Source organism: Drosophila yakuba, chromosome 3R, assembly GCF_016746365.2.
Source record: "Drosophila yakuba strain Tai18E2 chromosome 3R, Prin_Dyak_Tai18E2_2.1, whole genome shotgun sequence".
Taxonomy (NCBI): Eukaryota; Metazoa; Arthropoda; class Insecta; order Diptera; family Drosophilidae; genus Drosophila; species Drosophila yakuba.
In genome coordinates, this window is record NC_052530.2 from 17,019,221 (window position 1) to 17,044,304 (window position 25,084).

At 46.9% G+C, this 25,084-nt stretch overlaps 12 protein-coding genes across 17 annotated transcripts; 7 read left to right on the plus strand and 5 right to left on the minus strand.

Annotated features, from left to right (window-relative positions):
• Positions 1 to 152: 152 nt before the first annotated feature.
• LOC6537181 (programmed cell death protein 10) lies at positions 153 to 2,444 on the minus strand. The gene is made up of 5 exons (XM_002097703.4): positions 2,178 to 2,444; positions 1,823 to 2,000; positions 1,629 to 1,761; positions 1,380 to 1,544; positions 153 to 1,006 (listed from the first exon to the last, which is right to left on the minus strand). Exons 1-5 carry the CDS (start codon positions 2,241 to 2,243, stop codon positions 922 to 924), a joined length of 627 nt encoding a protein of 208 aa, XP_002097739.2. The 5' UTR covers positions 2,244 to 2,444; the 3' UTR covers positions 153 to 921.
• Positions 2,445 to 2,520: 76 nt separating this feature from the next.
• Positions 2,521 to 4,442, plus strand: LOC6537182 (copper homeostasis protein cutC homolog; the record flags this gene model as incomplete). Its single annotated transcript, XM_015192706.3, has 3 exons — positions 2,521 to 3,808; positions 3,888 to 4,129; positions 4,191 to 4,442. A coding segment is annotated over one exon (870 nt), but the record flags the coding sequence as incomplete, so codon positions are not given.
• Positions 4,443 to 4,588: 146 nt separating this feature from the next.
• Positions 4,589 to 6,794, plus strand: LOC6537183 (coiled-coil domain-containing protein 149). The gene is made up of 6 exons (XM_002097705.3): positions 4,589 to 4,881; positions 4,941 to 5,525; positions 5,578 to 5,685; positions 5,747 to 5,834; positions 5,892 to 6,030; positions 6,092 to 6,794. Exons 1-6 carry the CDS (start codon positions 4,816 to 4,818, stop codon positions 6,660 to 6,662), a joined length of 1,557 nt encoding a protein of 518 aa, XP_002097741.1. The 5' UTR covers positions 4,589 to 4,815; the 3' UTR covers positions 6,663 to 6,794.
• A 133-nt stretch (positions 6,795 to 6,927) lies between these two features.
• Positions 6,928 to 10,636, plus strand: LOC6537185 (colorectal mutant cancer protein). Of its 2 annotated transcripts, none has more exons than XM_015192707.3 (7): positions 6,928 to 7,449; positions 7,980 to 8,229; positions 8,287 to 8,616; positions 8,673 to 8,806; positions 8,860 to 9,161; positions 9,225 to 9,935; positions 9,994 to 10,636. In XM_015192707.3, exons 1-7 carry the CDS (start codon positions 7,162 to 7,164, stop codon positions 10,124 to 10,126), a joined length of 2,148 nt encoding a protein of 715 aa, XP_015048193.1. In that variant the 5' UTR covers positions 6,928 to 7,161; the 3' UTR covers positions 10,127 to 10,636. The 2 variants fall into 2 exon arrangements, with proteins under 2 accessions (XP_015048193.1, XP_002097743.2); XM_002097707.4 differs by lacking the exon at positions 6,928 to 7,449 and adding an exon at positions 7,689 to 7,912.
• Positions 10,637 to 10,723: 87 nt separating this feature from the next.
• Positions 10,724 to 11,831, plus strand: LOC6537186 (aprataxin and PNK-like factor). 2 transcript variants are annotated; one of them, XM_015192708.3, is made up of 3 exons: positions 10,724 to 11,270; positions 11,332 to 11,495; positions 11,540 to 11,692. In XM_015192708.3, the coding sequence occupies exons 1-3, from the start codon at positions 10,819 to 10,821 to the stop codon at positions 11,608 to 11,610; spliced, it is 687 nt and encodes a 228-aa protein (XP_015048194.1). In that variant the 5' UTR covers positions 10,724 to 10,818; the 3' UTR covers positions 11,611 to 11,692. The 2 variants fall into 2 exon arrangements, with proteins under 2 accessions (XP_015048194.1, XP_002097744.1); XM_002097708.4 differs by having other exon boundaries at positions 10,725 to 11,270; positions 11,550 to 11,831.
• Positions 11,814 to 12,905, minus strand: LOC6537187 (translin-associated protein X). The gene is made up of 2 exons (XM_002097709.4): positions 12,101 to 12,905; positions 11,814 to 12,050 (listed from the first exon to the last, which is right to left on the minus strand). The coding sequence occupies exons 1-2, from the start codon at positions 12,811 to 12,813 to the stop codon at positions 11,867 to 11,869; spliced, it is 897 nt and encodes a 298-aa protein (XP_002097745.1). The 5' UTR covers positions 12,814 to 12,905; the 3' UTR covers positions 11,814 to 11,866.
• Positions 12,906 to 12,964: 59 nt separating this feature from the next.
• LOC6537188 (conserved oligomeric Golgi complex subunit 2) lies at positions 12,965 to 15,399 on the plus strand. Its single transcript, XM_002097710.3, has 4 exons — positions 12,965 to 13,146; positions 13,198 to 14,268; positions 14,321 to 15,006; positions 15,063 to 15,399. Exons 1-4 carry the CDS (start codon positions 13,054 to 13,056, stop codon positions 15,343 to 15,345), a joined length of 2,133 nt encoding a protein of 710 aa, XP_002097746.1. The 5' UTR covers positions 12,965 to 13,053; the 3' UTR covers positions 15,346 to 15,399.
• LOC6537189 (3-hydroxyisobutyryl-CoA hydrolase, mitochondrial) lies at positions 15,366 to 17,471 on the minus strand. 3 transcript variants are annotated; one of them, XM_039375735.1, is made up of 4 exons: positions 17,350 to 17,471; positions 16,399 to 17,280; positions 15,807 to 16,075; positions 15,366 to 15,562 (listed from the first exon to the last, which is right to left on the minus strand). In XM_039375735.1, the coding sequence occupies exons 1-4, from the start codon at positions 17,350 to 17,352 to the stop codon at positions 15,556 to 15,558; spliced, it is 1,161 nt and encodes a 386-aa protein (XP_039231669.1). In that variant the 5' UTR covers positions 17,353 to 17,471; the 3' UTR covers positions 15,366 to 15,555. The 3 variants fall into 3 exon arrangements, with proteins under 3 accessions (XP_039231669.1, XP_039231668.1, XP_015048195.1); XM_039375734.1 differs by having other exon boundaries at positions 16,399 to 17,283; positions 17,350 to 17,466; XM_015192709.2 differs by having other exon boundaries at positions 15,366 to 16,075; positions 16,399 to 17,283; positions 17,350 to 17,465.
• Positions 17,472 to 17,688: 217 nt separating this feature from the next.
• LOC6537190 (cysteine protease ATG4D) lies at positions 17,689 to 20,948 on the plus strand. 2 transcript variants are annotated; one of them, XM_015192710.3, is made up of 6 exons: positions 17,689 to 17,835; positions 18,033 to 18,990; positions 19,052 to 19,247; positions 19,314 to 19,390; positions 19,557 to 20,032; positions 20,093 to 20,948. In XM_015192710.3, exons 2-6 carry the CDS (start codon positions 18,033 to 18,035, stop codon positions 20,393 to 20,395), a joined length of 2,010 nt encoding a protein of 669 aa, XP_015048196.1. In that variant the 5' UTR covers positions 17,689 to 17,835; the 3' UTR covers positions 20,396 to 20,948. The 2 variants fall into 2 exon arrangements, with proteins under 2 accessions (XP_015048196.1, XP_002097748.1); XM_002097712.3 differs by lacking the exon at positions 17,689 to 17,835 and having other exon boundaries at positions 17,900 to 18,990.
• A 66-nt stretch (positions 20,949 to 21,014) lies between these two features.
• LOC6537191 (protein O-mannosyl-transferase TMTC4) lies at positions 21,015 to 23,538 on the minus strand. Its single transcript, XM_002097713.4, has one exon. The coding sequence runs from the start codon at positions 23,369 to 23,371 to the stop codon at positions 21,254 to 21,256; it is 2,118 nt and encodes a 705-aa protein (XP_002097749.1). The 5' UTR covers positions 23,372 to 23,538; the 3' UTR covers positions 21,015 to 21,253.
• Positions 23,539 to 23,708: 170 nt separating this feature from the next.
• LOC6537192 (trafficking protein particle complex subunit 6b) lies at positions 23,709 to 24,380 on the plus strand. The gene is made up of 2 exons (XM_002097714.3): positions 23,709 to 23,869; positions 23,936 to 24,380. Exons 1-2 carry the CDS (start codon positions 23,801 to 23,803, stop codon positions 24,323 to 24,325), a joined length of 459 nt encoding a protein of 152 aa, XP_002097750.1. The 5' UTR covers positions 23,709 to 23,800; the 3' UTR covers positions 24,326 to 24,380.
• Positions 24,326 to 25,020, minus strand: LOC6537193. Its single transcript, XM_039375848.2, has one exon. It carries the CDS (start codon positions 25,014 to 25,016, stop codon positions 24,381 to 24,383), a length of 636 nt encoding a protein of 211 aa, XP_039231782.1. The 5' UTR covers positions 25,017 to 25,020; the 3' UTR covers positions 24,326 to 24,380.
• Between the last annotated feature and the right edge of the window lie 64 nt (positions 25,021 to 25,084).

Below are 25,084 nucleotides of genomic sequence, written 5' to 3' on the forward strand. Positions count from 1 at the left end.
TATTTTTAACTTATTCCAATCACAACTAATTCATATGAATAATTTAAATGTAATACCAAGATCATATCATACCTAAGACTACCACTTAAAAAATTATTTTACGTAAAAATATAATATTCAATTATTATTAAGATATAAAACACGCTTTACAGTTTTGGAATATAAATACATTTATTTGTCGTTTTCTTTTCGCTATGTCTACATTATGAGTTTGTTGCCGTTCTTTTACTTTTGCTTAGTTTTCGATTTTCATATAACATTTCATTAATTAAAATAATTTCTTTCTCTATCCTGTTGATAGTGCTGTCGGCCACTAATGTCTTTCGCTTTCGCAGTTTTCAAATAGAACATATCATTAAGTAAAAGATTATTATGTATAGTGTTTAAATTTCAAACTCTAACAATTAAAAACAGTTAAAAATTTAAGTGTTCCATTCATGTTCTTGTTTGTCTTATCCCCGTAGTACATACATTTCCTGTTTATCGTTTTTTCCACTAATTTTAAATTTATTCGTAGGCGCTTCTCCTAAACAAAAACAAACTAGCCGATGTTGCTTCTAACAGAAAAGTAATGAATTATTTACAATAAATTGTAAACGAATAAGAAACTCTCGCACACATCTTCCGTCTCGATAAATAGTTGCTCACTAGTTAATTACAATGCTTAGGCTTCGCAGAATTTAGTGTCCGAGTATGCGTAATACATATATACGATATAAATTAGGCCTATTTATTTAGTTACAACAGATTTTCATTTGCGTTCAAACATTTAACTTGGACTGTGTCGGGCGATTGTGTATTTGAGTGTGTTCTCTCTTGAGTTTATGATTTGTTTGGACTTGGGTTCGGGTGGTTTAATGGTTATTTAAACATAAAATTAAAATGCCACTAAAATTTGCCATAATTAAAGGATTTAATTCTCTACTCGCATTTACTCTTAACTGTCAGCATTATTTGATTCGTTTGCCGTATTAGAAAAAGTGCACTTATGAATACTGCATTAGGTCTGAAAATAGATAAAAATCAAAGAGAATCGGTTAGAAAATCCTTGCTAAAACAATTTGAATTAATAATGCAATTTGGCCTCAATTATACGAAAAGGTCAACGGTAATAACCATCAGAACCTACTAGAAGCCATTTACAATTTAAAATAGGCGGGGGTCTGGCTTAATATCCGCCCCTCAGAATCTCCGCCGCAAAGTGATAAACCAAACAATACCCGGAATGCCATTGGAATGACATCATCCATACGGTTGGCCCGAAACGATAAGAAACCAGATATGAGCCGATTAAAGAAACCGGCTGCCTTGGCGTCGCAGCGTATCGTGTGATAACACTAATAGTAAATAAGTAACTGCAGGTGATTCTTGACACTTACTGTCCTTCTTTGAAGTACTCCTTCAGCGTTGTGCTGAACTTCTTGGAATATTTGACAAACTCCTTCTTACGCTGCTCCACAGCCTGCTTGCCCGTTACGCCAGGTATGAACGAGCCGATCTCGTTGACCACATCAAGCAGTTTCTTTATGGCGCTGGCGATTTCCCTGTATAATGCATTGAAATTACGTTGTAAGTTTAAGGCTAGACTCTCGCAGGTACTGAGTTTTAGCTTGGTTGCTTTTACTCACTTGATGGTCTCCAGGAAGGTCTTCCTGTCGTTTATCTCATCGGGTATGCGGCTGAGGATCACCTTGAGAGCCACGGACTTACGGTTGAGCTCCTGGAACGGCTCCTCCGTGCGTGTTAAGCGGTATTCATTCACTGTGGAAGGGGGAATTGTCGTTAGCAAAGAAACTTAGCAGCTGCTGGCGTGGCTACTTACGGTCCGCTTCCGTAATTTTGCCCTGTAATCGGAGCACGGCCTCGTTTAGGTTTACATTTAGATCGGCCCGCCGCACAATTGTAGCTACGAGGTCATAGCAGAAGCCCGGATTGTTCTGCTCCGACTTGAGAATGGCGGAGCGCAGAGATTGGGCAGCGCCAACGTCGCGTCGCTCGAGCTGCGAGTAAACGTACACAAAGTTAGCCAATTACAAACCCAAGTACCCCATGTAAGGGTTTACGCAACAGGCCCCGATCTGGCGGTGCTGAAGGGTTCGGAGGCATGGTTCGGGGTTCACATGTTCCGAGCAGAGCAGCGCGGAGCTGAGTTGAGCACCTGGGACCGTTTCACTTACCTGGGAGAAAATGGGCCGCAGTATGACGGGCAGAACGAGAGACGACGTGGGCTCGCCCATTGTCATTGCTACTAGTGCGCTTGGTCTTCTCTACTGGTGCCTAGGTGTCCTGGCGCATGCTGCAGGAACCCAGTTGCGATTCCCGTTCCGTGTAATGTCCGTCGCTTTGCTCGCACGACGCTCGCAAATCAAATTAAAAAATTAACAAAAATTATTCACAACAGCAGAGGCACAGTGTTGCTTTTCGTACCGTCGAACTATTCAACACTGGAAACTAACTGGTTTCTATCGATGAACATACCGTGCTTTGTTAGATATCGATTAATTCTGTAGTAGATGCTGACAGAAACAGCTGACTTACATCGATCTATCGGAACTACAAAAGAAATTCGTTTATTTTTGTTTACCAGTGCTTTTATCAGTGATAAGAGAAATGGCCAGCCACGATATCAAGTTGGAGGTCTGCGTTGACTCCATACGATCTGCTTTTGCCGCCGAGGCTGGCGGAGCTTCACGGATTGAGCTGTGCTCGGCATTGGGAGAAGGTGGCCTGACACCCAGCATAGGCACCCTGAAAACCCTTAAGGAAACGCTCACGATGCCCATTTACTGCATGCTGAGACCACGGCGGGGCACCGATTTCGTTTACAGCGACGAGGAGATGTGCGCCCTGCTCACAGACATGGACTTGTTGCGGGAAAACGGCGCCGATGGCTTCGTTTTCGGATCCCTGAATCCGGATCGCAGCATCAACGTGGATCAGTGTCGGCATGTTTTGCTGGCGTCGGGTGGTCTGCCAGTGACCTTTCACCGCGCCTTCGACCTTACCGACCAGAAGTCCATGGACGAAAATGTTCACCTGTTGCGGGAACTAGGCTTCAGACGGCTGCTGAGCAGCGGATTCCGACCCACGGCTGCCGATGGTGTGGACTGCCTGGCACAGCTGATAGCCAAACATCAAAGAGACTTTATAGTTATGCCCGGCGCCGGAATCAAGGTGTCCAATCTGGAGGAGATCCTCACGGTTAGTCGCTGTCTGGAGTTTCACGCTTCCGCCCAGGACACGGCCGGCGAGGACTATGTGGCGCCCACCACCACGCGAATGGAGTGCGACGTGACCATGGGCAAACAGGACGTGGATCCCTATTACGGAACCAACTCTAACGTGGTGCGCAAGATGGTCACCATTGCGAAAGCCATGAGCTCCTGCTGAAAATCTTAGTTCTTAACCTATCCCTAATACTTAATTTATTCCTTGACTGTTTGTGCACTTTTAGTATCCTCTATATAACTAGTATATAGCTTTTACTTAAGTAGTCTTATCCCAAAAATTCCAAATTATATAAAGTAATCAATACAATTTTATTTCGGCTGGCATTGTACTGCAACGACATGATTGTGGAGACGAAAGAGAATTCCACTGAGCTAGCAGATAGTTCTTTCAACGATCACTTGATTAATGCAGAAAAGGTGTTGCACAGAATAGAAGCATACAGTCTACAGCTAAATAACCATGTAAGGGGATTGAAAGAACTACTGGCCACCAATAGAAGGTTGATTGCGGGGCTATCGTACAATGAGCACAGCATGAAATCTTTATTGGAAATTAAAGGCAAAGACAAACAAATGGGGTAAGAAAAAGAAGGCAATCTGAACGATTTTCAGGGCGGTGTTAAACTAATGCGTTCTGCGCCCAAAATTGAGTTACAGAAGGTGTCATCTTCGTAGGACTTGCAAGGCGACCAACATCAGAGAGGCATGTTGGACGCAATGCAAGTCTCACATCGTGCCACCAATGAAAGAGCACATCCAGGACTTGGTGGAGGTCCAAAGGAAACCCCATACGTCTAGAAGCCGCCCAGCAAAATCAGTTGAACGCCAAAAAGGTGGTCAGGAGCTGACAGAGAGAATGACTTTATATTCCGCTCTAAAAGAGGAGGTGGGCTTCAAAGGTAGATGCTTAAGGCAAAGTATGAAATGTTTTCTTTTCAATCTAAGTGCATATATCTTTAGTAAAATGCATGCTAAAGCTGGTGGAGAAAATGGATTTCCAAACGGCCACAATTGCCGATGTGAAACTCGTTCGCAGAAGGGTGTTAAGTGCAATGTCAAGGCGCCAAAAAAGCTGTTGTGAACCAGAAGGGGTTGGTTCCAATCTGACATTTATATCAAAAAATCCTTACCTAACTGCTGCTTAATAAAATTGTATTTCTACAAATAATCCAATAAACATTGTAAATAGGTTTGTTTTAAAATCCATTAAAATCTATTTAAAATTAGTTATTTATTAAGATTAAAACAAGCCGTTTTCGATAAATGATGCATATTTGTTTATAAATGGTATTATCTGGTTATTCTCATATGAATTTATTAGTAACCAAGAATATTTATTTCAAATCCAGAGAAAATAGGCTTATCGATATGAATCGAATTTAAAACATATGCAGCTTACATTTGGGACTCAGCGCGCAGGCGCATGTAAAATTGATTCACTCTAGCTGCGTGTTTGGGCCAGAATGGAGTCCTTGGAGCCCGAGAAAGTGTGATACAGCTGGCTCCAGACAGCCCCCAGTTTCCATTCACTGTCAATGTCAACATCTAGAGCTCGGCATACGGAAAACCCACTTAAGCATTCGGCATGGACATGGACGATGTGGCTAGTCATCACGGATTCGGTCAACATATGGCCACGTACAATGTAGAGGTGAGTTCGCCCCCCACCCACCAAGCAAACCAAGTGCGTTGTATGACCCACCCTTACAGACCTCGGCGGTGCACAGGAAACTGCAGAGCAAGGTGGAGGCACTGAGGATCCTGCGGCAGGAGCTGGAGCAGTTTCGCGTGGAACGAGACCAGTACAAGCTGGTGGCGGAGACTCTGCAGCTGCGCTACTCCGCGCTGAAGAGTAATAGTGAACTTCTGGCTGTCGGTGGATGCGGAGCCCTTAGCGAGAACTCCAGCCTGGCAGCCTTGCTGCATGAGACGCGGGAGCAGAACCTGAAGCTCAGCACGGAAGTGGAAGCCCTGAGGCAGCGGCTCAACGAACTGCATGGTGACATGGAACTCCTCCGGGAGACGGAGGCCAGCAACAAGTCGCGTGTTCAGGCGATGGCCAGCGAGAATGCCGCTCGCAACAAGGAGGAGCTGCAGTGGCGTCGAGAGCGGGCCAACTTCATTTGCCACCTGGAGGGACTCAAGAAACGGAATGCCCAGCTGGCCTTCGACCTAAAGGCGGTGATCGATGAGAAGGAGGAGCTGATCACCGAGCGGGATGCCTACAAGTGCAAGGCACATCGCCTTAATCATGAGCTCTTTGTGGCCCTCAGGGCCAAGAAGACGCATCCAAGGGTATGTTAACATATTATATGTGGTACTTCCTTGAAGCTCATTGATTTTCCAGCTCCTGGACATTGATGGTGTTTTGCTGGAGAACAAGTACCTGCATGAACGTGTGAAGATCCAAGACAGCGAACTGGAGCTCACGAAACAGAGCATCAATAAGTACAAGGTAATATATTAGCTTGAATTTTTACCATTTAATTACGTTATCTTATGCTTAAATCATTCAGACCATGTTGGATGCAAAAAGAAAGAAGGGAATTGTAAAACTCAGCGGTGGCGGCACAAATGAGGACACCATTCTAAGCCCCCGGCAAGGTGAGTAACTATGTGGTAGCCACCTCTTTCGCTCCCTTCTAATTTAATGTACCCTAGTAAAAACAATCCTCGAGAGTGGCATTGATCTGCCTCAGAAAACAGAGAGCTTAAGCGACCTAAAATCCTTGTGTCTGGCGCTGCTGGACAATCTCAACGACAAGAACTTGGCCCTGACGCACCAGAAGAAGACCAACAAGTATAAATATCCATCTCAAAGTCAATACATGCATATTTTATTGAAAACATACTTTCCGCAGAATACTGGCCGCCAAGATGACGGAGCTGGAGCAGCGGTGGCAACAGCTCCTCTCGGGAAATGATGACAACACCGAGGAGCACGAGGAGGACGTGGAATACGGCTATGCGCCCTCCCAGCTGCTTCTCAATGGTTATTGTTCTGCCATGGTCGATGACGCCGACATCAGCAGCACTCCGTCCCTTGAACCAGATAATGAAGGCGTCGCCACTACAGCGGATCGTGATGATTCCAAAAAGCACAAGTCCGTTGAGGCTCTGCACTCCGACGATGGAATGTCCTCGCTTTCAACCGAGTCGGTGGATTCGTCTGTGTACGGAGCAGATGTGCAGCCCGACGACTTCCAGAAGTCTTCATCCGCCACAACAGATTCCGGTAATTGTGGACTGAGCAGCCGCTGCAACGGCACACCGCGGATATCCAGTGCAGTGGCACGGGAACGAATGGAGGATCTGAAGGACCTGCCGCCTCACCTGGCCACTCTGGTCCAGAAAGCACTTCACGATCTGGACATGCGGGACTACGAAGCTATGGTGACAATACGAGCAGAGAATCTGGCGGCTATTCCTTAGAGAAATATTAGTTCAATTGAGGACTCCCAAAAAAATAGGTGGAACCATATCTCAGTGTTGACAAAAGATATAATATATATATATTACCGCAACAGCGTACAATAAAACCAGATTATATAAAAGAAATCATAATTAAATCGCTATTGTGTTAAATATGGACATTTTCAAAAGGTCTAGCTTACAGGTTTTAAAAGGCGCGCCCAAGTTATCGATAAGCGATATTTCGGAGTGTTGCATACCGTTAGCATAGGCACACTCTCACACACTCTCATTTCTGGGTATACATTTTCTGATAAGAATGCAATAAATATCCCGACTGCCTGGAGTAATTTCGAGTTTTTGAATTAAAAATGCCTTAAGACACGCTTTAAAAGAGCCATGTAGAGTTAACAATAGTGCCACATATCCTGGGAATGGAGAAGCAATCTAAAGTCATCATTAAGCGGCCGAAATCAGGCCAATTCTAGTCGGGAAGTCGTTGCAACCGCCTATCGCCACCATGTCGAATGATGTACAGGTCGCCCGGGTGGCCAAGATAGCTACCGATGTGCCCCGTCGGAGTGGCAAGCAGCGCGACTCCAGTGGATTCCAGGGCAAGCACTCAGGCAGCGCGGCTGGCGAGGATTTCGAGTATGTCTTCGGTAGCATTTCGCCGCGCGGAGGAGGACCTGGTGGCAGACACTTGGTGGGATCCTGCGACCTGGACTCTCCGGAACACACGCAGCGGGACACAACCGAGAGTGACAACAACATATCCAGCTGCTCCACGCTAGACATTGTCAACAAAGTGAGTAATGGTGCCCCCACTGAGAGAAATAACCATCTCTAAAATCAACATAATCAATACATATCTTAAAAGCGTTCAATCTAAATTAAATGTTAAAAGGAATCAACAAATACTTAAAAACTCGTAATTGTGTGGTTTTGAATTTTCTGCTAAGAAACGCATAGTTTTCAAGATTCAATTTTTAAAGTGTTTTGGGTTTGAATTTCGGTTGGCGTCCAGTGCGCAGATGCGTGTGGAAGGCTGAGGGTCAAGTTGCAGCGGCGGAGAGCGCGGATGCATCCGCGGTCGGATGACGACGTAATCGCCAGTCAAAATTTTCCACTGGACCATGATTTCGGAGCAACTGCTTCCGCGCAGCCTGAGCTGCCTGTGCTGCAGCGATACGCCATCGGTGCCCAGCGACAAGAGACGCAGTTGGGAGTACACGCTGATGGCTCATCCACTGGCCAGGCGACCCATAAACGTGATGACCTCAAGGCTAGCCACTTATAAACCTCTAATCCGCCTCTTTCCTTCTGATTCACCTCCAGGTTGAGCAACTGTCTGTACAACAGCTGGAAAACCGGGTGCGGGATCTAACACAGCGTCTGCAGCAGGCAGAAAGGCAGCTCACAGAGAGCAACACGGAGCGGGAAATATGCCACAAGCGCTTGGAGGTTGTCAGCCAGGCACACGAGTGTCGCATCACTGAGATGCACTGTGTCATCGCAGAGTTGAGCAAGAAGCTGCGCAGCAAGCAGGATCACGTTATTATGGAGGAGCAGGAGCCTGAAGGCAGTGGTGAGTACAAGTTTCAAATAAATGAAACAAACCTCTAATCCGCAGTCCAATTTTTAGAACTCAGCTTTCAGGAGGGTTCAGTGTACAACTCCGAGCTCAACCTGACCAATCCCGATGCCGAGTGCCAGACGGAACCACTGGAAGACTTCGAAGGCGCCTGCAGCACCACCAGTGTGGGGAACGTTGCACACAAGCCGCAGGAACTTAGCCACAAGGGGCAAGTGGAGGCACTGCAGGAGGAAGTTTTGCACCTGAGAGCCCAAATCGCCCTTCTTCAATCCGAGATTTCCACCAAGGATGCTGCTGTGGTCGAGGAACAGACCAAAGTCGCTTTCGACTGCGAGTCCGAAGTCAACGAGTGCGGACAGCGACTGAACGACTTGAATGGTAATATAAGTAATCCCTTCTGATGACAGGAATGGTTTAAAAATATGATGTTTCAGTTTGCACTTCCCTAACCAGCCCGCAAAAACGTATACCAGCGGTACCGAAAATGGCGGAACGGGTTAAGTTGCGATGCGCCAGCAAACATGAATCCGGAGAAGAGCCATCCCAAGATACATCATTTAGCAACGAGGTGTGTTGACCGAACATTTTTCAGCGAATACATTTCAACCATTTTCTTTTAAGCAAATTAATCTGGTCGAACATTTAGTGTCGGAGCTTAAGGAGCAAAACCTATTCATGGAGAACTTTATGGAGCCCCTGCATTTGAGCAAAGATTTGGAGCGGCTGCAACGACGTGTTGAGCAATTGGAGATGCGAAACACCATGCTGGCACTGACTCTAGACGAATGCAAGGAGCACACAGAGCACCTGTATCTGCTATGCGGAAAGTATGAGTCCAATGCGGTTGCTCTTCAATTGGCGCTGAACTGCAGTGATCGCGCCATCGAGGCCTACGACGTAATGTTGGCTCTGCTTGAAAGCAAGTAAGTCCACTTATGGTGACTTGGTTGCATTGTTGTCTTTATTTTACACATTATGGCTTCTAGATTGGCACTGCTGGGGGAGAAATCGATGGCAGCGGAAGACAGCCGACGATCAGTGGAGGCGGTGGCCAGGCACCTGCTGGCCCGTTTGGATAGCGAGAAAAACGTGTGTGAGAATAGCCTGGGACCGTGGCAGCATAACATCAACCTGGGCCCAGAGGATGCCCCAAAGACTGGCCGTCTGTGGTGTGCCGACGACGACAACCGCCTGCGGTACCACGTCTCCAAGCTAAAGGGACGCCGTTCAAATGTCCAGCATACCATTGTCAGTCTAGAATCACCCTTCAGCGACATATACGAAAGAAAGCGTTTGGCTTTGGAAAAGGAGCACGAACTGCGCAGCGCGGACAAGAAGTCGCCCATTGACCTGGAGACAGCAGTGATTATGCAAGAAATACTGGAACTGCGCGATTCGAATTTACAGCTGAAGACGAAAATGGAAGAGGCCGAGCAGGAACGCCAGAACGCCAACGAGCGAGTGGGCGTACTCCACGAAGCCCTGAAGCAACTGCAGGCAAACAACCGGGTCTCGTACTCGGAAGCGGAGCATGCGGCTCTCACAGAGCAGCAATTGGTGGAGGCCTTAACTCGAGAAACGGAGCTCAAGGGCCGCATACAAACGCTGTTGGCGAATGTTACAGCTTCGCAAAAGGCCTTCGACGAGAAATACGAGCAACTGCATCAGAACGTGCGCGAGCTTCAGAAATCCAACCAGTAAGATTCGTTTGATTCTAAAGCGTCTTCAAATAAATATTTCATATTTCCGTTTTAGCAATCTGGGACAAATGTTGGATCACACCAAGCGCAAGTACCAGCTGCGAGTGAGGAAGCTGGAGCAGAAGATTGTTGACCTGCGGCTGGACTACGAACAAGGCCATAACCATGTTCCTGAGACAACTCTGTAGGATACGCATGACGACCTTCCAGGAGGACTGAGCAACTGGGCGAGGAGCGGGCGCGCTTGTCACATATCCCGCAAAAGATCTTTCCCTCTCGATCATATCGCTTGTTTTACCTTTAATGCAATGACCACCCGCCCAGCAGTCGCCCTGGATCCGCCATGACCAAGACAGTATCACGAATGTGCCATGCGACTAAATTGCAGTCGGTTGGGGCTTGGGCGGTGTCCCTACCCCACAGATAAGGCTGCAGCAACTACATACTCAAATACATACATATTCAGAGGTGCCATGAGCAAGGCTCCAACCTATCCATAGATCCGTGGGATTGGAGCATCCGTCTCTGGGCCACAAGCAATTACATATACACACATACGAATAGGCAAACTAAGTAGTTATTCAAGACGCATACACGGGATCCTATATTTATACAATGTATTCGCATTTTGCTTGTTATATGATTCAATATGTATTTAAAACTGTACAAAAAATAAAACGTCTACTAAAAATACTTAATTGAAATTCTCGATTTAAATGCACGAATTAGAAATCGGCGCCAGTGACTTATCGATAAGCATGTATAAACTATATCAAAGATCCATCACCATATCGTGTAGTGTTGCAAGCTACCAAAATCAAACGTATTAGCGTTCTTGTGAAATACTAATGTTTTGAAAATTTAACTTAATTTGCTAATAATGAGTGTCCCAGAGGCATTGGAAAAAGTGGCCAATGAGACGGTAGCAATTAACAGTCCGGAAGCAGATAGTGGCACTAAACGAAAATCCTCTGAAGATGTCACACACAATGGCGATGAAAATTATGACGCAGAATACAGCCCAAGAAAGCGGGTTAAATCGGAGGAACCAGTGGCATCTATTAAGGATGAAACAGATCTCGAAGTTGCTATTAAAATAAAAGCTGAGCCTGTGGACGATGCGGAGGATAAAGATAATCCCGCTCCCGAGCCCACAAGCACAGATCCCACGATCCAGATTAAAACCGAACCAGCGGACAATAGAATTCCACCTGCAAATGTGATGATAAAGACCGAACCCACAAATAACAATGCACTGAGCGCCGTCGACGACTCTTCCGTATCCTCGAGCAGCACTAGGACTTCTTGTCGCTTCGGCATACGATGCTACAGGTGATGCACACTGACCAACTGCTACATTATCCACTCAAGAAATACATTCTTCCAATGCCAGGCGAAATCCAGCTCATCGAAGGGCAGAAGCTCATCCGGGCGACCAGGACTACCGGCGACCAGATTTTCCAGCGCCTCCCCTTGGAACTCCAGCTTGTCCTTACGGGAACTCTTGCTATCGCCGTAACCCAGTTCACTTCCAGGATTACTCCCATCCGGCGGATTGTAAGTAGGAAGCTTGGCTAACCTCGACATTAAATTGGCTAAAGGTCACTGTAGTCAATTCCGCGCAAAACATTCGAAATCGTCTGCGTCAACGACGATCCCAACGGCAGAATGATGATGACTCATGCACGGATGAGGAGGATGAACCCTTTGGAGGCGACAATGACAAGGATGCGGACTACCGTCCCGGCGCAGACATAGACGAAGATGAGGATGATGATCTGGAGTTTGATAGCCAACGCATAAGTGGCGATGACTTTGATTAGACTACACATTCAAATTCGTTGTTAACCTAAATTATAAGTTCCATTTACCAAATAATAAGCATTATATATATTTTCTTGATGAAAACTTATGTCTATGGAGTTCCATTAGTAGAAGCCCTCGTCCACTTCATCAGCTGGCTTTTGATCAAAAGTGGCGCCCCATTTGGCAGCCTCTCCACCGCGAACTTTTACATTGTAGCAGACATTCTCGGCCTTAAGAACGCTCTGCCTCATGGTAGTGATCTTACGCCAAAGTTCCCGAGCTCTCTGACAGTTCAGACTTATGTAACTGAAGGGAAATGGAAGTTAATTGAGTTTTCTTAAGGGAGACTAACCAACCCAGTGTAGAAATGCTGCAAGGTCTTGCAGGTCTCCAAACAGGCATCTGTATCACCACTGCCCAGCGAGTTTATGCAGCGTCGCATTAGTTCCCCTGTTAGATCGGAAAGTCCCAGTATGTATTCCGTGGGGTCCACGAAGAACTGGAATTTCTTGGGGCTCTCGTCCTGAGCTATAGCCGGCACATCTTCGCCTTCAGTTGGTTCTTCCTTTGGCTTGCTGCTTTGCTCGACGTACTGCATCACCGCCTGAATGGCCTGCCAATCAGAAACGCTCTTGGTTCCGTTCTCACCCTCGGCATCCTCGTGGCACAGGTACTCCATGTAGGTGTAGGCCTCGATAAACTCTTGCAGTCCGGGAGAGTAGGAGCTGCGAAACTGGTAGACATCCTGGTCGCGCAGTTCCAGGGCTACAGCCCTGAAGTTCACTTCGATTAGCTTGGTCAGACGCTGACGTGCCTCCTCCAGGACCTTCTCCTTATTCTGCTTACGCGAGTCAATGGAGTGCAGTAGAAAGATCATCCGCTTAGACTCGATGGTAATGTCGCGGCTAAGCTTGACAATCCGCTCGTGGCGATCGTGTTTCATAGTCAATTCATTGGAATAAATTCGAAATTGTTGGACAATGGGATTCTCTTCGTCCAGCTGGGCAACCGGCACTTGGCGCTTCCTAGGGGCATTATTCCGATGACCAGCACTTCCGTTTTTCGGCATTATAAAAGGATTTGGCAAATGTATTTCACTGGCTTCAAGAAAGTAAATGTGTATGTGTATTCACTTCTTTATCGCGTCGGCAAAAATTTTTTGTAAACAAATGTCCGATAAGTGAGGTATCGGCCATATCGATAGTCGCCGACAAATATCGCCTCCTGATATCGGTGCTGATAGCAGAGAAACTTTCGTGGCAAGAATTTGTTAAAAACATACAAATAATTTAATTCCAGCTCTAAGGCAATGCATGATCCGGTCAAGAAGTCAGCTCACTTGACCGCTGGCTCCACCAGCACAGCGGAGAAACTGTGCTTCGACAAGAATGAGTTTATGAAGGTAAACTAATCCATATCAGATTTGTTCGCTTGCTAAAATTCCTTGGAACAGGCCAACTTCTCGGTGGATGAGTTTCTGCACAAGAACCGCAATGCACCCAGTCTGGAACAGCTTCGCGACAACCTGGGACTTTATCTCAAAGGTTTGCGGGCGGCTATGATCGATTTGATCAACGAGGACTACGCAGACTTTGTAAACTTGAGCGCAAACCTGGTGGGACTGGACCAGAATATAAAGACCATCCAACAGCCATTGGAGCAGTTCCGCAGCGACATCGAGAGCATTCACGGCTTGATAGACGAGAACGTGACCGAGCTGCGGGCTCAGTTGGAGGAGAAGCGGCAGCTTCGCGAGTTTAAACGCGGACTGCAAAGCCTAAAGAAGGTGTATGAGACCATTAACAAGCTTCAGGATCTAATAGACCGAAAGCTCAGCGGAGAACAGCCAATTAAGGCCGTTGACCTAGAGCGCGCTGCCCTGGACCTGATTCAGTTGAAGTTCCATGAAAAACACTGCTCCAAGCACTTAAGCCCCGAGCATCAAGGAAAGATCCAACAACTCGAAGGGCAACTGCATCAGCATCTGCGACGCTTCTTCAATGACGCTCTTAGTCAGGCCCGCAACTCGGCACCGGAATCCTTGGAGCGCTGCTTGCGCATCTACATAACTCTAAATGCCTGTGACCAGGCTGAGAGCGCCTTCCGCGAGGATGTGGTGGCACCGTATATGGCGGGCGTCATTGGAGAACAACAGTTGCAAAACTCGCCACAGGGATTGGCTGGCATCTACAGCAAGATTCTCAACTTTATATCGCTGCATATGACGGATCTGCTGCGCCTTACTCTTTACTCAGATAAGTTTCCGGGCTTTAACTTCGTGGTTAATAGTTACTGGTCTGATGTGGAGACGCGCCTTGAACTGCACATGAATTCCATATTTGCGCCTGGCAACTCGGAGGTGTTTTATGTGAAATACAAGTGTACTCGCGACTTCCTGGGTAAAATTGAGGAGCTGTTGACCTGCTCCGGCGAGCAGGCCGTGACGTTCTATCGCCAGCACAAGCAAACAAAAAACTTCGAGGCTCGCTGGAATCTTCCGGTTTACTTCCAAATATGCTTTCAAGTATGCAAATAAGTTTATAATAGAATTTTTAATTCATGTTTATTGATTCTAGGAAATTGCCGGTAAATTTGAAGCCCAGTTGGAGCCGGTGCTCCAGGATGACAGTTTAAAAGATAATCTTACCGATAAGGACTACAAAATATCCGCATTTAATGCTGCGAAGGAGGCTATGACACGGTGTTGGGCCGAAGGAGTTTACCTCCCCGAAGTATTTCCGAAATTTTACAAACTTAATGTACAGACGGTGCTGCGTCTTTCGCGGTGGATCACGGATGCAATTGCTCTGTCCAAGGACAGCAATTTTTCAAAGCCCTACACTCGTAACCAGTTGCTTATTGCCCTCCATGCAGACATTTGCAAGCTTGACGCGTACCTGCCAGAGCTTCAGCAATTGATTATTAAATCAGTGCCTACTGATCAGCGAACGAACATTTTTAGCGATGTCTTGGCCAAATCGATGTCCTGCTTAGCCGACACGCTAGCTGCGCATTTGACTAACATACAAAAGACCTTGGTGGAGTTGCTGATCGGAGAATGCGAAACGGAAAATGTGCGCCAGGTAAACGACTTGCCGCGCTTGTATCGCAAGACGAATCGAGAGGTTCCCACGCGATGTTCGAGCTATGTGGAGCAAATGCTTCGACCCCTGAAGGCTTTTGCCCAGCAGAACGAGTCCCAGCTTGGCACCCTGGTGGTGGAACAGATATTGTCGGAGGTTGCTAGTCACATAACCAAGGCGTGAGTATAATTGTACGATGGGTTAGAATCTCCCTGAACTCTTATTTAAAATATAGGTACTTCAATGTGGTGAGCGATGTGCTTACATCCGTGCAGAAAACCGAAGAGTCATTGCGACGCCTGCGAAATGTAAAAAGTGGTGGATCCGCGACTGTGTCGACTGGAAGCTCGGCTGTCATGTCTGACGATGATAAGATTCGCGTCCAACTGCGAGTGGACGTCACATCCTGGAGGCAGGAGCTGGGTAAACTAAACTTTCAGGCCACCCAGATCGATAGGCTAGTCGAGTTGACAAACATGGTGGAGGACAGCATCAAGCTAAAGGATAACAGCGCTTAGACACTAACAACGAACAGTTATTAAAAGTATAAACTTCTTTTTATTCTTGGTAAACGAATTCTAACGATTCTTTAGGCACAATTATTGATTGTATTAGGACTACGAATTGTATATAATATATATAGGCATATATGTATATCATATATATAAATGCATTGAATTTCACAATCGTTATTGGTAAATACCGGCGAATAGGACTCTTCCTCGAAGTTATTCGCTGTTGGAATGAAACAGAGAAGAGATTGCGGAAAATTAGCCGACAGAGTTCGTCAAACTGTGGCCACAGAACGGTAAAGATATATAAAAGAATATTGCAAAACGGCAGGCAAGGAACCATGCATAACGTAACTCAAACTTGCATAGCTATATACAGAGATGTTTAGTTGTGTGTATAGCGGCTCAACGGAAGACAAACAGGTTTGCTAGGCTCAAACAAAAACAAAACTAGGTTGCTACATTACAGCTTGAGTTCCTCGGTATCCGGCAGCTTGCGGAAGAACCACTGCACATGCTCCTCTGTAACATCGGCCAGCTTAGTTGGCTGCCACTGGGGCTTCTGATCCTTGTCGATGAGCAGAGCGCGAACTCCTTCCTTGAAATCACTGCGCTCCAAGTGACGCACGGCCAGACGATACTCCATAATAAGACACTGAGCCAAAGATAGCTGTGATCCGAGCTCTAGCTGACGGAATGTAACCTTCATCGAGGTGGGAGACATCTTCGAGAGGGTCTAAAGTAAAGAAAATTGCAATAATAAAAATGAGTCTTATTTTGCTAATAAAGTAAAACATATCGTGACAAAACAATATATCTTAACAACATTTAAAATCTAACGCTAGTAGAAATTTGCAACAAGGACTGGGATGTGGTTTTATGGGCTAGTGTAACTTGTATGTTCTAATAAAGAAAAGTCGTGCTGCAAATAAAGAGTCGCTAATTGGCTGGAAACGGATGAAATATTAAGGCGCTAAAAGCGCGCGTCAAGCGATGATTGGCTTAGCCAATTAACATCCGATTATGTTCTTATCACTTAGTGAACTGTGCGCCACTCACCTCAAGCGTTTTCTTGGCCCATTCACTGCCGTCATTCTGAAGATTCTCCAGAATCCCCTCCACCGAATCCGCCGAAAAGTTCTTGTTGATCTGCTCCAGGACAGGCTGCAGCGAGAAGGGCTTTTCTGGCGTGGAATGGTACTTCTGCAGCAGCTCAGGCACATCATCCGCATCCGGGCAGTTAAGCAGCGCCGTCTCGAGATCGGGGATCTTGCTGCTCTCGCAATAGTGTGTGGCAATGCCCGAGTAAAAGACATCGCCTCCGCGCAGTCGATATCCAGTGAGACCCAGGTAAAGGCCCAACTTTCCCTGCAGTCGAGGCAGGAAGTATGATCCACCCACATCCGGGAAGAGGCCAATCGCCGTCTCGGGCATGGCGAACAGCGTCCGATCGCTGGCCACACGGTACTTGCCGTGCACACTCAGACCCACGCCACCGCCCATAGTAATACCGTCGATGATGGCGATATAGGGAATCTTATAGTTTCCGATCAGGGCATTCGTGCTGTACTCCTCCCGGAAAAAGCTCTTTGATTCATCCGTGGGTCCCGCCTCGACCAGAGCACGCACATCTCCACCGGCACAGAAGGCCTTTTCACCTGTGCCCTTGATGATCACCAGCGACTTGGACTTCTCGCACTTCTTCAGGTGCTTGTAGATCTTACGTACCATCTCCAAGTTAATGGCGTTAAGCGCCTTGGGACGATTCAGAATAATCATTCCCTTGTTGGAGGACTCCGTGGCCAGCACGGAGGAGGAGGATTGGCGGACGGAGAGGGCCATTGTTGTTGGTTTGGTGTTGGATATCGCTGCTGAGCCGATAATCGGCAATTGGCTACAGGTGCGCTGACCGAATGTGTACACCAACCTTTGAATTGGGCCCTGCTGGGCGGCATTGAATTGATTTCGATTAGCAAAGTGCTTCTATTTGCAGCAATTTGCATTACTTACCATTTTGAGCGGGTGTCAGTTAAGTTGTGTGTGGCGAGGCGAGTGTTTAGAATTTCAGCGTTGCGCAATAGAATTTTAGCACCCGCACAGCTGGTTGTTCTTGTCGCAGTGCTGCCAGACCGTTCACATGCCGGAAGTAAATAAGGGTGTTCCCGAAATCGTATTGAGCGTAAGATGCTGAAATCTCCAAACCGGCAAAAACCGGGAGACTTATTCTAAATTATTCACTTAAATATTATCACAGTTGTAAATAACGATATAAATTTTAACAAAACAATTCAAAACAAAAATAATTAACAAAATATATAATATTTTTAACTCATTATTAGATTAACGTAAATGAGAACACACCCTACAAACATACTTATAATAGAGCATACCTGCAGTCTGGCAACACTGAAATTGGCAATTGTACTTCTCGCGAATAAGAATAAGAAAAACAAATTTCGTGTAGTTACTTTATCTTATTTTGTCAACAAATAAACGGTGAGTAAACATTTGTAATTAGCACGCAATCGGTGGTCGGTTGCCAGTTAAGCCAGGGCCAGCAAGGGGCTCGCACCGAGTTTGCCATGCCGCAGTTCTTTAAGTTCCGCAAGCTGCGGACAAAGCGTCATAGTAGCTCATCTACCACTTCCGCCTCTATTTTCATGTCCTCGTCCACGACTACGGCCACCAAGCAGATGAACTATGACGGCCTCCTTTCCAAGTTGACCGACGAAAAACTGATGCTCTTCGAAGCCGCCGGCGAGGGCACCATTGTAGAGGGTAGTCGGATATGCGGCCAGGATGCGGATCCGCTGTCCATGCCGCTGGTGGAGGACGGCGCAATCGAGGAGGAGCAAGCGGCCCCCATACAGACGATTCACCGTACCGTATTCGCCGTTCCTCGCGCCCCTTCCCCCTCCCCCGTAAGCACTTCATCTGCGAATCTGAACCTCAAGACGGAAAACGCTGCGACAGCGACTCCGCAGCGCAAAATATCGACGTCATCACGTTTCATGAACGCCTTCAGTCAGCTCTACGGCGGCAGCGGCAACAGCGGTCCGAGCTGTGGTCACGTGGAGCAGCACAGCGAGGAACCCGGTGACCTGTCGGCAAACCGTACTCCCACCAAGGGCATGGAGTCCAAGCTCGTGGCCATGTGGCACAATGTTAAGTATGGCTGGAGCGGCAAGATGAGACAAACCAGCTTCTCAAAGGAGCAGCCCGTGTGGCTACTTGGACGGTGCTATCATCGACGCTTTACGCCGCCCGTTAGCATGGAAAGTTCCATCACCGAGCTGCCCAGCGGGGCGGATACCACCCCTGATAACGCCACATCGGCGTTCGACAGTATCCAGGCCACATCTACGTCAGCCTCCTTGTATCCAGCCCTAAATCCGCAGCAGATCGATGAGATTGTGGTGCCCCAGGAGCTTGGGATGGACGCAGTGGAGAACCAGGTGGGCGAACAGCCTTGGGAGGAGGGCATCGAAGGCTTTCGTCGTGACTTTTATAGCAGAATTTGGATGACCTACCGACGAGAGTTCCCAATAATGAATGGCTCCAACTACACCTCGGACTGTGGATGGGGCTGTATGCTAAGGAGTGGTCAGATGCTCTTAGCTCAAGGTCTCATCTGTCACTTCCTGGGGCGCAGTAAGTTAAATTAGCCCGCGTAAATACATTTAATTTCTATAAAACCTTCTTCTCTTTTCAGGCTGGCGTTATGATTCAGAGTCTCAGTTGCACTCAACTTACGAGGACAACATGCATAAGAAGATCGTCAAGTGGTTCGGCGACAGTTCCTCGAAAAGCAGTCCCTTCTCCATCCATGCTTTGGTGCGGCTGGGGGAGCATCTGGGTAAAAAACCTGGCGATTGGTACGGTCCCGCCTCTGTTTCCTATTTGCTTAAGTAAGTAGAGACCTTTATCATATTGTAAATCTTTATTTAATCTAGTAACTCTATACTTCACCACAGACACGCCTTAGAGCACGCAGCTCAGGAAAATGCAGACTTTGACAATATTAGTGTCTATGTAGCCAAAGATTGCACGAGTAAGTACAAACAGAAAGGAATCCTCAGTTAACGATTTATAAGATAACTGGCATGACACATTGATATGTCCATGAGTAATTGCTGCAACCTTGTTCGCGAAGCTCATTACTCATAAGCTCAATTGATAACGTGTTTGTTTTGATAACCTTGTTTTTGGTGTTTTAGTTTACTTGCAAGATATAGAGGATCAATGCAGCATTCCGGAACCGGCGCCAAAACCCCATGTGCCTTGGCAACAAGCAAAGCGACCGCAGGCGGAAACTCCTAAAACGGAACAACACCAGCACTGGAAGTCCGTCATTGTTCTGATACCACTGCGCTTGGGCAGTGATAAACTGAATCCTGTGTATGCCCATTGTCTGAAGCTGCTGCTGAGTACAGAACACTGCCTGGGAATCATTGGTGGAAAGCCGAAGCATTCGTTGTACTTTGTCGGCTTCCAGGAGGACAGGCTCATCCACTTGGATCCGCACTATTGCCAGGAGATGGTCGATGTTAACCAGGAGAACTTTTCCCTGCACTCGTTTCACTGCAAGTCCCCGCGAAAGCTTAAGGCCAGCAAAATGGATCCTAGTTGTTGCATCGGCTTTTACTGTGCCACCAAGAGTGATTTCGACAGTTTTATGGAGAGCGTGCAGCTGGTGAGCAAAACTAAAGCACTTGGTTTTCCAATTTCCTAATAAATATCTTAATGCCTACAGTATTTGCATCCCATGCGTTGCGCCTCTGGGGCAACTGTGGATAAAGCAGCTGGGAGCCATCATACGACGCCTCAATCATCCCATCACACCGAGCAAACAGAGATGAACTATCCACTGTTCACATTTTCCCGCGGTCGTTGCCTGGATCATGAGCGGGACGAAATGAGCGATTCGCTGTACAAGCCGCTCATAAAACAGGTGGCTTCTCTGGCCCAGGAACTGGGCGCACAATTGGCGCCGCCGCAGCATGGCGATGAGAACGACCAAGATGATAGTGAAAGCGAAGAGTTTGTGCTGCTGTAGATCGTTGCCACCCCATAACCGTGTTGCTGTGCTAGCTGTGTTATTTGCTCATTATTATTTGATTTAGTTCCCAGCCGCCGTTGCTTGCTTGCTCACCCAGAAAAACCCAACAGACCCGTATCTCAAACACAAAGACTTTGTTATACCTTTACGCCTACGCATATAGTACATAGACGCATGCATGTATCTTGAATATTTACTGATGTCCACGTTAATCTCTCTTTTGTTCGACCTGTCGTCTCGCATTCTGCCAAAGTTTTTCAGCGTTTTCCATGTTCGAGCAGCCCGAACTGTTTATATGTGCTACATATAAACTTATGTAATTTGCGGTATTATTATTTTAAAATCATGAATCTTTAATGGAATTGAATTATTTTACAATGGTGCCAGAATTGTCACTATTCTTTGAAGTATTTCATGTAGTCCTTAGTTCTAGAGTTTAGTTAATTTATGTAAGTCGTCTAGTAATTGTTCGATCATTATTTAGTTTTAACATTAATTGTATATACCCTCGAGTAAATAAATAAACTATCCTAACTTATACTTAATAAAATTAAGGTATTATGAGATTTCGCTGATGGGATATGGATATATGATATAAATACTATATTGCACAGAGTTTAAATTAAATTAGACTATCTATTTTTAATGTCTTTTCAAAATATTCGGAGACGAGTAAGTGAACCCATAACCTCATATTTTGTTTAGGATTATTTCGGCTTAGGAAGTGTACATAGTTGTTAAGTTAATTTTCATATTTCAAAAATTGCAAATATTCTCCATACCTCTTATTATTTGCAAACAACCAAGTTTTTGGTTGAATACATATTTGGCGGGTGGCGGTGGGACTTATAACGCTTATCTCTGCGTGACCTGCGCCTCCCTCTCCAGGCGTTTCAAGAGCTTGCTGAGATTCTCCCGGGCTGTCGTTGCCCTAGCCGCGCTAATACTTATTGCAGTCCGATAAGCCTCTATAGCCTCCTGCGTCTTGTCCCAGCGGTGGTAGAGAACTCCGAGATTCGTGTGATACAAGGTGTTGTGTGGCTCCAGCTCAACAACCCGCTTGTAGATTACCTCCGCCTCCGTGTATTGTTTTAGTTTGCCAAGTACGTTGGCTCGTATGAATAGGATGCTAACATCATTGGGTAGATGTTGTAGAGCCTGATTTGAGATGCGCAGGGCGTCGTCCTGCAAACCCTTATTGTCCAGCATTGTGAGAATGTTGGCCCAGGCTTTTGGCTGGCGGGGATTTATTGCCACAGCATGCTGCCAATGATGGAGGGCTTCGGCGTAACGCTTCTGCTCCAGATACAGATTCCCCATGTTGTAGTAGCAGACAGCGAAATTGGCCCTGTACTTCAGGGCCTTCTCATAGCTGGCCAATGCCTTGTCGAACTTTCCCTGAGCCGATTGCACAATGCCGAGATTCATCCAGGCCGCTGGAAATGCAGGATACGCTTGCAACGCCAACCGAATGTACTCCTCAGCGGTGGACAGTTGACCATGCTCCCGATACAGGTTGCCGAGGTTCATCAGAGCTGACTCATAGTTCGGATACAGTTGAATGGCCTTGTGGTAGTGCTGAAAGGCTTTCGTATTGTTTCCTGTGTCAGTGGCCAGTCGGGCTATGTTATAGTGTACCTTGGCATTGTCTGGACACACCTGTAAAGCAGACTTGAACAACTGCTCCTCGTTGAGCCAATCAGTAGCTCGCTGCCGAGTCCGTATCATCATTACGGTAAAGAGCAGCATTAAAAAAATCCGTAGAGCAGTGCGCCAATGTGTGTTTTCCGTACTGCAGTCGTACCAATATAAGAATCCGTAGATGGACAGCATGCAGAAGCCAATGGAGGGTACATAGAGCGTCCGTTCTGCAATTACAAATCCTACGCAAATAATTCCCGATGCGGGCAGGAACGGGATAATCATTGAACCCAGAGCTAACATCATTCCGGGCAGGCGACGGAAGTTCATCAGAGCTACCAACACGATGGAGTAGAATCCGATCACGCCCTGCAGCCTCAGATCCCAAATATTAGTCACCAACTTAACGCATCCCAATGCCCAGTCGTAGCAAAGCCAGTGGGGGCACAGCATCAGCCAGATATTCATGACCAGCAGATACTGCTGGGAAAGCCCACGGGTCAGCACATGCTCATTGTGAGCCACGGGGTTGTCGACTTCCTTGAAGGTGGGGGTCTCAAAGTCCTGCCACCAAAGGCGAGCCGTCAGCAGACCCAAAGTACCCAGCAAGTAGAACAGGTAGCTGATCCGTGTGCGCACAAGACTCCACTGATCCTTGAATCGCAGATGGTAGTAGCCATTTTGAAAGTAATCCAACAGTACACACGACATTGGGATGGTCACTGCTGACTCCTTGAACAGCATTCCCACAGCGGTGAGCAGCATAATCAGCCCGCCAGTCTGTGGACCGAGTCTCCCGGTGTTGGCCACGGTCAGCAGCAGACACAACAAGTGAATCATGCCGAACATGAGCTCGGCCCTACCAACCACACCAGAAACCGCCTCCGTGTGTATTGGATGGGCGGCAAATAACGCAGCGGAGAGGATGGCCCACCGCGCGGTGCTGACTTCCGGAACATAGAGAGAGCGAATTAATCGCCACATGAGCAGCGTGTTGACGCAGTGCAGCAGGAGGTTTAGGAACTTCATGTGGGCGGCACTCAGCCCCAGCAGGGCATACTCGCAGTGGAACATCAGGGTGGTCAGTGGCCGAAAAGATTTGTGGGAATCGGAACTGAGCAGGGAAGCACCCCAGAAGTCGTGCGTGAAGATCGCCGTCCAGTTGGTAGGCAGTGAGTTGACATCCCGGTTCTTGACGATAGCCACCGTATCGTCGAAGACGAACTTGGCCCCAGTGAGACCGCCGCATCCGTAGCAGAGCAAACAAATAAGCACTAGGATGGCCTGGCAGACCATGCTGTGCAGAGTGGCTTTGTGGGCTAGGTCAAGCATCCTAGATTAGTTACTAATTCTCGTTTGGTCAAGTTTAATTCAAGTATTTCGCGAATTTTAATCCGAGTTGTTTTGTATACATTTTTTGTTGTGCTTCTGGCCAAACACCCCCTCACTGAACAGCGATGCCAGATCAGCGATACAAATAAGTGCAATTTGACTGAAAATAAACATTGAATACAATATGGTTAAAAAGATATTTTGAAATTACTCTTAAGAAATTTATAAACTTTTATTGGTTCAGAACAAATGTTACAAATAATTTATATACCGTTAATAATCAAGTAGAAATAACAGTAACGCAGTAATACCGCTAAACGCTAGCTAGCCATTCGCCCGGTAACGCAGGCAACAGCTGACTAAATCTAGATCAAAACAAATTCGCTAAAAAATTTGTTGAACTTACAAAGAAAAATTAAATCCTCGAAAATGTCTGAAGAAATCCTTTTCGATTGCCTGCATGCGGAGATAGTCAATTATTGTCTGGATAGCAATAAGGTAGGAACCCGTGTGACGTGAAAGATCCAGTCCTACAACAGATTTCGATTTGGTTCCGCCTATTAGGAGCACGACCTGGCCACTTTGGAGTATATCGGCTTCACCACCGGCTACCGCCTCATCGAGCGGCTCACTCGTGAAGTGTCGCGATTTAAGGACGAGTTGGAGACTATGAAGTTTATATGCACCGACTTCTGGATGCTCATATACAAGAAGCAGGTGGATAACTTGAGGACGAACAACCACGGAATGTACGTTGTGCAGGACAAGGCGTTTCGCTTTCTGACTCGCATTTCGCCGGGCACCAAGCAGCTGGAGCACGCGCCCAAGTTCGTGGCCTTCACATGCGGACTGGTGCGAGGAGCTCTTAGCAATCTGGGCATAAACAGCACGGTGACGGCCGAAGTGCAAAGCATACCCGCCTGCAAGTTTCACATAGAAGTGAACCGGAACTAATTAGGATGTAAGACAATGGTTTATTACTACAATTATAGAGATACTACAGACTAGACTAGGCTATCTTTTCGTAAAATGCCACAATGTTGTGGTCAGTCCAGTTAAGGCGTTCTCGCAGGATCCACTGGTCGATGGGCAGTTGGGGCTGAACAGGATTGGGATCTGTATGGATTCCAAGGGCGGGCAGTGGCCCAATTAATATAAGCCACTTGCCGTGAAACACTTTCAGATAGTCCAGAAATGCTCCACGATTGTTAAAGTAGCAGAAGAGCAAAGCACTAGGATAAACGTCACTGCAGCATTTGGCCAATAAATCCGCGTCCAGTTGGCTTGCATCCTCTAAATAGTTAAGCGGTATAAAACTTCGGATAGAATACTTGCTCTGCCACCAGTTGCGGTCGACCTCCAAGCCAAACATGGAGACTTCCCGACCTCCGGACACAGTCATAAGCCATTCCAAAAGCCCACTGCCGCAACCTATGCTCAAAATTCGCTGGATGCCGTGCATGGCTAGCAGCTGATTAAAGTATTCCAGGTCCACCGATGTGGGCCACATCCAGAGCAGTTTGCGCTTAAGCTGTTGGTCCAGGCAGTCGCCCAGAGCGAGCAGCTTACGCCAGTTGCCCGACGCATCATCAGTTAGGTAATAAATCTCACGCAGTGTCTCGAGTTCCGATCGCTCGTCCATCATATTGAATACTGTTCATTGCAAATTAAGTGCTCTTGCTGCTTCCGATGGCCGGTGAACTTGGCAGTGAC